Raw genomic sequence first — 10,035 nt, forward strand, 5'->3', positions numbered from 1 at the left:
ACCCAAGACATGGAAACAACCTAAATGTCCATCAACAGAGGAATGGATAAAGAAGATGTGGTACATCTATACAATGGAATAGTACTCAGCCATTAAAGAGAATGAAATAATGCCATTTGCAGCAACATGGGTGAACCTAGAGATTGTCATACTGAGTGAAGTAAGTCAGACAGAAAGACAAATATCATATGATATCGCTTATGTGTGGAATCTTAAAAAAAGGCTACAAATGAACTTATCTACAAAACAGAAATAGAGTTACAGATGTAGAAAATAAACCCCTTACCGTGGGGGTAAGGAGGAGAAGGATAAATTGGAAGATTGGGATTGACACACACACACACTACTGTATATAAAATAGATAACTCATAAGGGCCTACTGTGTAGCACAGGGAACTCTACTCAGTACTCTGTAATGGCCTATATGGGGAAAGAATCTAAAAAAGAGTGGATAGATGTATACGTATAACAGATTCACTTTGCTGTATACCTGAAATTAAGAACATTGTAAGTCAACTATACCCCAATAAATTTTTTTTAAAAAAGAATAGGGAATATTGTGAATAAATTTATGCCAATACATTTGACACCTTAGAAGAACTGGACAAATTCATTGAAAAACAGAAGCTACCAAAGCTCACTCTAGAAGAAGTAGAAAACCTGAATGTATTTATTAAATAATTTGAATTTTTAGTTAAAAATCTTCCCACAGAGAAAACACCAGGCCCAGGGAGGGTGGTGGTGAGATGAATTGGGAGACTGGGATTGACATATAGACACTAATATGTATAAAATAGAGAACTAATGAGAACCTGCTGTATAAAAAATAAATAAACGGCTTCCCTGGTGGCGCAGCGGTTGAGAGTCCGCCTGCCGATGCAGGGGACACGGGTTCGTGCCCCGGTCCGGGAAGATCCCACGTGCCGCGGAGCGGCTGGGCCCGTGAGCCATGGCCGCTGAGCCTGCGCGTCCGGAGCCTACGCTCCGCAACGGGAGAGGCCACAACAGTGAGAGGCCCGCATACAGCAAAAAATAATAATAATAAAAATAAAATAAAATAAAATAAATAAACAAAATTAAAAAAAAAAAAAGGATATGCCACTCTCATAAAATGAGTGGGGGGCATTTCCTCTTTCTCTGCTTTGTAAAACAATTTGAATAAGATTGAAAATATCTGTTCCTTCAGTGTTTGGTAGAACTTACCCAAGGAATCATGTGAGGTTGGATTTTTTTGTGGATATATTTATGTATGTATGTGCCTATGCGCATGTGTGCTTATGTGTGAATAAATTTTAAACTCTTAATTCATTTTCTTTACTGATAAGAAAAAAACAAGAAAACACCAGGCCCAGATGGCTTCACTGAGAAATTCTACAAAACATTTAAGGAGGAACTGACACACATTCTAGGCAAACACTCCCGGCAAAGGGAAGAGGAGGGGCTGCCTCTCGGCTCATTCCATGATGCCACATCCAGAATGACAAGAACAGAAACCTACACAACAGTATCGGTCATGACCACAGATGCAAAACACCTTAAGTTCTGGTTAATCAAATCCAACAAAAAAAGGATAATACATCATGATCAGGTGGGGTTTATCCCAGGGATGCAAAGTTGGTTTAACATTTGAAAATCAATCAACATAACTTACCGTATCAACAGAAAGAAAAAACATATGATTATCTCAGTAGATGCAGAAAGAGCACTGGACAGAATCCAACACCCATTCCTGATGTTAAAAGAAAAAACAACTCTCAGCAAACTGGCAAAGAAAAGGACATCCTCCACCTGAGAAGAAGCATCTACAAGGACATTACAGCTAACATCATACCTAATTGTGAAAGAATGACGCTCACCCCTTAAATGAGAACGAGAACTGGGGTTCGCTCTCTCCCTGCTAGTCCACATCGTGCTGGAGGGTCAAGCCAGTTCAGACTGGAAAGAAGTAAAATGCCCCTGATTTGTAAATGACAAGATCATCTATGTGGACAATTCTATGGACTCTACAAGAAAAAAAGTCACCAAAATGAACAGTATTAGTGCACTTAGCAAGGGGGCGAGACACAACCAGTACACGACATACGCTGCAAGCAACAAGTTTCCAAAGAGCCAGGCACACGTGTAATCGGGTCACATGACGTAGCGTCCCACGAGCAGGTATTTACTCAACAGAAAAGGAGGTACACGTCCACACAAATTTGCACACAAATGTTCACAGCGGCTTTATTTGTAACAGCCCCGAACTGGAAGCTACCCAAATGTCCGTCAACAAGCGACGGGGCAAACCGTTCTAGGTCCATACAGTGGCACGTGATCAGCCATAAAAAGCCGTGAACCATCCGTCACACTTGGCAACGACGCAGGTGAGTCTGCAGGTAACTGTGCTGGTGGAAGAGGCGTGCGAACTGTGTGATGGCGTCTGTACCACATTCTAGAAAGAGCCAGTGGGTCTACAGTGACCGAGGCAGACGTGGGGCTGCCTGGGAGGGGCCGTGAGACGACCTCTGGAGGTGATGGGGACAGCCAGTGTCTAGATTGTGGTCAGAGTTTCATGGACAGAAACAGGTCAAAACGTATCAAATCACATGCTCTAAATAGTTATGTCTCAATAAAGTTGTTATTTAAAAAAACAAACAAATCAGGTTGATCTGCTAGACAGACAGACAGACAGACGAGAGGCCTGTGTGGAGGGACCGGGGAGGCCGCTGAGGTGACAGGCTCGGCCTCGGCTGCTGAGCGAACACACGAAATGTGAACAGGGGTGACATCACTTTAGACTTTAAAAGGCACGAGAGAACTCTTTGGTTTCGCCTTCTCTCCTGGGGCCTCACTGGAGCCTCCACACGCATGGGGCTGGCCACTCCTGCACCTGTGCTGGGACCACTGCGGGACGGCCCCCTCCTCCCCGAGGGACACGGGGGGTGCTGCTGGCGACTCTGGGTCACAGACTCCGTAGGGATGGGTGGCCTCGAGCTGGGCCAGTGCGCCAGAGGAAGAGGCTGGGTGCTATGGCAACAGCCCTGCTTCTAAAGACTGGGCATCCCTCCTTCTCCCTCGAAAGGGAAGAGGCAGAACTGAGAGCCGGGGCACGTGGGGACAGGGGCCTCCTGGCCTGGCTCCTGTGGCCACAGGGCCGGTTCTACGTGCTGCTGCCGGGCCGAACCACCCGCACGCACCCACCCCAAGAACCCGCCGGGGCCCTCGTCTGCTCAGGAGCAGCAATTTGCGAGGAAGGGAAATGGGGACAGGTGGGCAGGACAGCCACACCGCCCCTGTCCACGTGTGCACGCGGGCTGTTCCTCTGCCCGCACAGCCTGCCGCACACATTCTGGAAAGGGGGGGCCCCAACCTCGAGGGTCGGCCAGCAGGAGCCTGGTAAGCACCGGGCCGCGGGGACCAGCAGCGCGTGGGTGGTTGGAAATGCAGTCTCAGGCCCCACCCCAGACAGACTAGAGTCAGACCCACGTCCTAACGAGGCCCCAGGTGACTCACCCGTGCAAGTGTTTGCAGCCATGGGCCCTCAGGGGACTTGGCAAACATGAGATGGCCGATTACACGCAGGGTCTCGAGAAATGAAACAGGTGGGCAGCTTCTGAAGTGCTGCTTGAGGCACATATAGGCAGAAAATCGTAGGTCCGTTGGCAGGTCTTCTGAAGCCCCTTGTCATGGCGAGGCTGGGGCCTCATGTGCAGGACCCAGAGCCCTGGATGGAGGGGAGGCTGGTCCCCCTGACAAAGAACTGCCTGTACAGTCACTAGCCTACGGCCCCAGTTACATAAGGGGCACCTGCGGCACCCTCAGTGACTCCCTACGGAGGGGATTCCTAGGTGACGGCTCTGGGGCGAGGCCAATCCTCACGCACCAGAAAGCCACCATCGCTGGTCACGTGGGGCCTGGGCCTGAGTCTGTGAGCCCACGGGTTTGCAGACCCTTCCTGTAGGTGTGTCCATCTCCACAGAATGTAGAGTGGGCCATTCACACTCAGCGAGCAGCCACAGCCCAACACTGGCCCCCGGCTGCTGCATGGGGGGCTATCGTGGAAGCCCCCAGGCCTGCCCTCCACGCTAAACCAAAAATAACACCATGTTTCTGGGGATTAGGTCCAACATCAGGAACTGGGGAGATGTGAGGGTGGGGATTCCTTCTCTGGTCTCCATATCACTTGCCGGATGGCTGCTGAGTGACAGATGATCACAGCCTAGCCCAGGGCAACACCAACCCCCTGAGGCCTGGACGTGTACCTCTACTGGACAAAATCACGCAGCCCATGGCGCCAGTATGCAGCGCAGCTGGCTTTTCTATCCCCCTGGAGGAAGGAGACCAGCAGGCTCCCGCACACGGCAGGCACGGCAGCACACCTTCAGAGTCTGCCCGATGGCACCCACGCTCACGCCATCTTAACACGGTCCAGGGATCTTGGTTCCCTTGATGACATTACGCCGATTAGACGGGGCGGCCAAGAGATGACAAGCGCCCTAGAGGCCTCGGTAAAGCCCATGCCTCCCGCAGGGTGAGAGGCAAACCCGCTGAAAGTCCAGGAAAGTTTGGGGGTCCGACGGTCTGGCAACGCGGATGTGTGCAGGACCACTTCTAGGAGGCACAGTGCTCGGTGGGGCTCTGGGTGGGGAAGCGGCACACCCCGCATCTGCACGTGCTGCTCTCACCCATCTCCTGGGCCCCAGGCCACTCGCCCCTTGGGGGGGTAGCCCATCAGACCCCACGCAGCCTGGAGCATCTGTGGCAGACACCTGCGGCAAACGCCTCCAGCCCAGAGCCCTGGCATCCTGGAGCAAGCCCACCTCCTCCTGTGTCAAACACCTCTCCACTTGAGAAGCAGCTCCGGGTCTGCCGCTGAGCTCTGGGGCAGGTCCAACTCCATTTACCAAGTGGCCACGTGACCCAAGGGCCCAGTGAGAAGACCAAATTTAAATATCAGAGCCTGGGCCCAAGCGCGCCATATGGCCGGAGCCCCCAGCTCCTCCTGAGCTGCTTGCTGCCTCTCCCTCAACCCGTGCCCAGGGCTGCATGAAGAGCTTCCTGCCAGCCGCGTGTGGGATGTGGCTTGCGGGCGCCTGTACACACGCACCGGCGTCCCCCGGCAGAACCAAGGTGCACGTCTGGCTCAAGCAGGCAGCATCCAACAGGTCAGCCGGTGGGCCAGACTCAGAGCGAGGAAGACAAGACACTTGGGGACCAAGAGGTCTGGGGAGAGGGACAGAGAGGGTGCCGTGTCCTGCAGAACAGCTACACCGATCCAGAAGTGTCCCCTACAGCAGGGGCTCATAAATGGGTCATGTCGATGTCAGCCTCTTTCTGCCATCCGTGAGCACTCCATGCGCCCAGGTGCAAAGTGGCCATGACAGCAGGGACGGAGGGCGTGCATGGGCCGATTACGTGGACTTCCTGAACTCTCACCACATCCCAGCCCGAGCCCAAACCAGCAAAGACCAGAACACGGTCGGAGGATGGGGACATGCCAGCAACCCGGTGGCCGCCTGACAACACACAAGCCACAATAAAAGTGGAGACGGTGACTTACCCCTGGAGACGGTTGTGGCTTTGCTGTCCTGGCCAAGACGCAGGTGCCAGTGCCAAATCCCCACTGACTGCCCTGGAGCCACACCTGTCTCCAAAGGAGGGGCCCATCTGAGATCTCTGCTCAGTGGGGTGTGCGGTGGAGTGTGCGGCGTCCAAGGAAGGAACCGGGGAACCCAGTACCCCACCCAGTAAGCTGCGAGCTGAGATGGCCCCTGACCATCAGGGGTCCTCAGGCTACCGAACCAGCTGGTAGAGAAAAGGCTGCTTTAAAAATTTTTTTAATTGAAGTATAGGTAATTTACAATGTTCCGTTAGTTTCTGGTGTACCGCAAAGTGATTCAGTTATATATATGTATATACGGGGTTGGCCAGAAAGTTCGTTCGGGTTTTCCCATAAGATGTGACAGAAAAATCCAGATGAACTTTTTGGCCAACCCAATATATATATTCCTTTTCACATTCTTTTCTATTACGCTTTATTACAAGATATTGAATATAGTTCTCTGTGCTATACAGTAGGGCCTATTGTTTATATTTTATATATGGCAGCCTGTATCCCCCCCAAAAAAGGGTGCTTTAACGCTGGGGTGATGCATTCCTACCACCACAGAGAAACAGGGCTGGTGCTCGTTACCGACTGAACTGGGTCCCCCCAGTTCATACACTGACGTTCTCACCCTACCTCAGAATGTGACTGTATTTGGAGAGGGAGCCTTTAAAGAGGTGATTAAAATGAGGTCATATGGGTGGGCCTGAATCCCACATGGCTGGTGTCCTTATAAAGAGAGAAAATTAGGACACAGACACACACAAAGGGATGACCATGTGAGGACACGGGGAGGAGGTGGCCATCTGCAAGGCAAGGAAAGGGCCCTTGGGAGGAACCCCTGCCCTCAGGCTGCGGCCTCCAGGATGTGAGAGAATGAGTGTCTGCTGTACGGGCCGCCTGCCCACCGTGCTGCTTGGTCACGTAGCCACATCCAGGCAGAGCTTCCTGACGAGGCAGAAAACCGGGGGCCCACCGGGCACCCCAGCACCCCTTGTATGGGCACAACGGGGCCCCAGGCACCAAGCCCCGAAGCCTCCCCCAGCAGCCAAGGGCAATGGGGACAGGTGCCGGCTTTGGGGTTCAGGTGGAGAAAGGTCACACTGACATCCCCAGCCCAGGATGAGGCAGCTGGTGGGCCCTGGTGCCCCGCCCTTTCCATGTGGACAGGAGCCGGGGGTGACTGGGCCTTGCCTTCCATGTGCCCTGCCAGGCCTGTCCCCCCATCCCTGAGCCCAGGCAGCTCGAAGGGCAGAGGAGAGAGGAGGGCAGGCCGGGGCCCCCACTCCTGCTTGCATCACCCCAGACTGGCTGCACCCCTGCCCCTCGCCATGTGGCCTCACCAGGTGGCCTCTTCACACCGTTCTCTGTCGGCTCCACCTGCCCTGGGGTGGGCGTGAGGGGTTGGGAGGAGCCCCAGGGCTCCACACCACCCCTCGTGGCTTCCCTGGCCCCTGTCCACATGTCCATCCACGGTCCCCAAGTCGCCCTCGTCTGGGCGTGCTCCTTCCTCCTGGGCCCAGATAAGGAGCCCGGATGACCGCAGGAGTGGACCCTGCCGGCCTTCCCTGCCACTGGGGACAGTCTGGGCCAGGCAGGGTGCAGGGGGCAGCCTGGCTGGGCCTCAGGAAGTGGGAACCCTCTGGGCCCTCCTGGCGCAGGAGCTGGGAATGGGGCCTGCTGCACCCAGCGGTGACGCCAGAGACCCCAGGCGCGCAGGGCGGGTACCCCAGTGGCAACTCACACCTGTGTGCGCTCGACCCGAGTCCCAACCCGGCTCCCACAGGCGGGGGTGGCCTCACGTCTGCTCAGCGCTCACCAGCAAGGCCGTCCCCATTACTGCGCGCGCAAAGGCGCTTTAATGGGGCGAATGAGAGGCAGGAGGGGATGGACAGAGGGGCGCCTGGCTGGGAGGCTGACGGCAGTCCGGCCCGGCATGGCTTCTGGCCGCCCAGGCTCACGGCCAGCACGGGTCCAGTCGCGGGGCAGCAGGGGCCCTCACGGGGCTCGAGAAGGGGCCCCCAGGTACCACACGGGGCTCGAGAAGGGGCCTGGTCGGGCCCAGTAGTCCACAGCGCGAACCCGGTAGGAGCCGGAGACAACAGCCGTGTCTGAGGACACAAAGGTACGTGCCTGCTCTTCAACCTGAACCCCTCTGATGCCCCCAAACTCCAGGTGCCCAAAGGCCCTGGACCCCTCCCCACGGGGACTGCACTGAGGCAGCAGGCACACCTGGGCTGAACACGAAGAGGTTAAAGGTCGAAGGCTTCCTGCTGATGGGCAGGTACACCACACCCTCCGGGGAGAACTGGATCTCATAGGTCCACAAGCACCTGGGGAAGGTCAGGCAGGACCAGGGCTGGGGGCCAGGGCGGCGGGCAGGCAGGGGGCGCCCAGAGCCCTACTCCCCTCCAGCCCCCTTCCTGGCCCCTCCCCGGGGCCCAGGACACTCTTCCTGCAATGACAAAGGGCCACACTGGCTGAGAGGAGGGGTCTGCAGCACACGTGCCAGGGGCAAACGGCCTGTGTAGGTGCCCCCACGCTACATCACAGAGGTACAAAGTCATGGGCCATTTGTACCCACAGCGGGGGCAGCTGTATGGGTGGCAGAGAGCATAGTCGGCGTGGGGTGGCCAAAGGGCCCCAGAGGGCGGCCACATGGGCGCCACGGCCCCGAGGATCTGGGGGCCAGGGGCGCGGCGGGGGGCAGGGGTAGGGGTGGTGACCGCACTCACGCACTTGGAGCCCACACGCTCGTCGGACCAGACCAAAAGCAGCTGCCCGCGGGCCAAGGGCAGAGCACGGAGCCGGGTCACCTGGGGGAGAGGGGCACCGAGACTGGTTGGGGGCGGGGGCTGCCGGGGCGTCGGCGGGGAAGGGAACTGGCACTTGCCTGCCCCGGCGGCTCCTCCGGGCGCGCGCACACGTGCACCAGCCAGAGCGAGGGCAGAGGAAGCTCAGGGCGCAGCGTCAGGCGGCCGCTGCTGGGAAAGGGGAGCGGCATCTCGGCCGCCGGGTCCTGGGGACGGAGTCGGGGGCTCAGGGCCCGCGGACCCCGGGGGCCGCCCCGCCCCTTACCCCACGCTCCCCGCGGACCTCGGCCGCGCGCATGCGCCGGAACTGCTCAGCAGAGGGGTAGACGGGCCTGCCCAGGCGCCGCCACTCGCCGTAGGGGCTGCAGAGCCAGTTGTCCATGTAGAGCTGCACAAAGACGACGTCTGCGGAGCGGGACGCTGGAGCCGGGCCTCGCCTCCTCCAGGCCCCGCCCCGCCAGAGCTACCCCCACCCCAGGGGCTGGAGCCCCCTCTCTGGGAGCCCTGCTTACCCGGGCCCGGGGGCACCCCGTGCAGGCTCAGAGTCAAGGGTACGCTGCGGTTGGCGTGGGCGCGGGTGTCGTCGCTCGCGTAGACCAGCACCGTGGCGCGCCAGGCGTCGGCGGGGCCAGTGGGGTGGTGGGTGCTGGCCAGGACGCCCACCGTGTGGTTGCTGTCCAGCACCGTCCCGCCCCGCGACACCTCAGCCCAGAGCTGCTCGCCGTCTGCGGGGGGTAGAGGGGCCACCACGCCGAGTCGTCGCCCCTCGACCCTCCCAGGGCGCGGCTTCCCACCATTTGCCCTCCTCCACTGGAGGTCCCCGGCCACGCCACAAGCTCTGTGGCCCACTGAGCTGGGGAGGGGGGTGGGAGGGACAAGAAACATGCTCCCGGCCCCCCAGAAGGGCACATCCTTCCGCGGGCCTTTGCACAGGCTACGCCTGGCCTCGAACGACATCCCCGTCCAGCTGAGGCCTCGTCCCGGCCCCGCCCCCGCAGGAAGCGACGCGGAACCCGGCACGGGCTCACCCAGCAGGGCCAGCAGGGCCATCGCCGTGAGCACCGGCTTGCGCAGCAGCTGCACGTGCGGCGGGCGCGTGTCGTTGACCTGGAAGCGCGCGGTGAGCGTGCGCTGAGAGAAGGGGTGCGGGTGGTAACTCAGGAAGGCGTTGTCGTTGCTTAGGAGCGCGTAGCGGACGGAGGAGCTGGTGTTGGCCACCAGCAGGTTCTGGTGCTGTGCGATGACCTGCGGGCAGCGGGGTGGCTGGGAACGCGACCGCGGGGGCCGCCTGCCCGCCCCTGCCACCGGGAGAAAGGCCTCCCCCCGGGGGAGGGCCCGGCGGCGGGCCCACCTTCACGACCATGGCAGCGTAGGTCACGTCGGCCCTCCAGGGCTGCGGCAGGGACCAGCCCACCAGCGGGTCGGCCTCGTCGTTGTAAACGGGGGTGTCCGCGAACTTGGGGAAGAGCCGCTGTATCTGCCGCACGACCGCCGCCTCCTGCTCCAGGATGTAGATGGAGCTGCCCGCGCCCTGCGCAGAGGCCCCGCCTGAGCAGCCCCCGAGACCGCCGCGGAGGGCCGGCGGGGCTGCAGGCAGCAGGCGGGGATTCTGGGGCCGCCGCATGCGGGGGACCCCCG

General features: G+C 58.6%; 1 protein-coding gene across 1 annotated transcript; it reads right to left on the reverse strand.

Annotated features, from left to right (window-relative positions):
* Positions 1-7,433: 7,433 nt before the first annotated feature.
* Positions 7,434-10,029, reverse strand: IDUA (alpha-L-iduronidase). Its single transcript, XM_028492459.2, has 8 exons — positions 9,749-10,029; positions 9,426-9,642; positions 8,910-9,122; positions 8,681-8,802; positions 8,478-8,603; positions 8,324-8,400; positions 7,817-7,917; positions 7,434-7,695 (listed from the first exon to the last, which is right to left on the reverse strand). The coding sequence occupies exons 1-8, from the start codon at positions 10,019-10,021 to the stop codon at positions 7,583-7,585; spliced, it is 1,242 nt and encodes a 413-aa protein (XP_028348260.1). The 5' UTR covers positions 10,022-10,029; the 3' UTR covers positions 7,434-7,582.
* Positions 10,030-10,035: the final 6 nt, after the last annotated feature.

This window comes from Physeter macrocephalus, chromosome 7 (genome assembly GCF_002837175.3).
Source record: "Physeter macrocephalus isolate SW-GA chromosome 7, ASM283717v5, whole genome shotgun sequence".
Lineage (NCBI taxonomy): Eukaryota > Metazoa > Chordata > Mammalia > Artiodactyla > Physeteridae > Physeter > Physeter macrocephalus.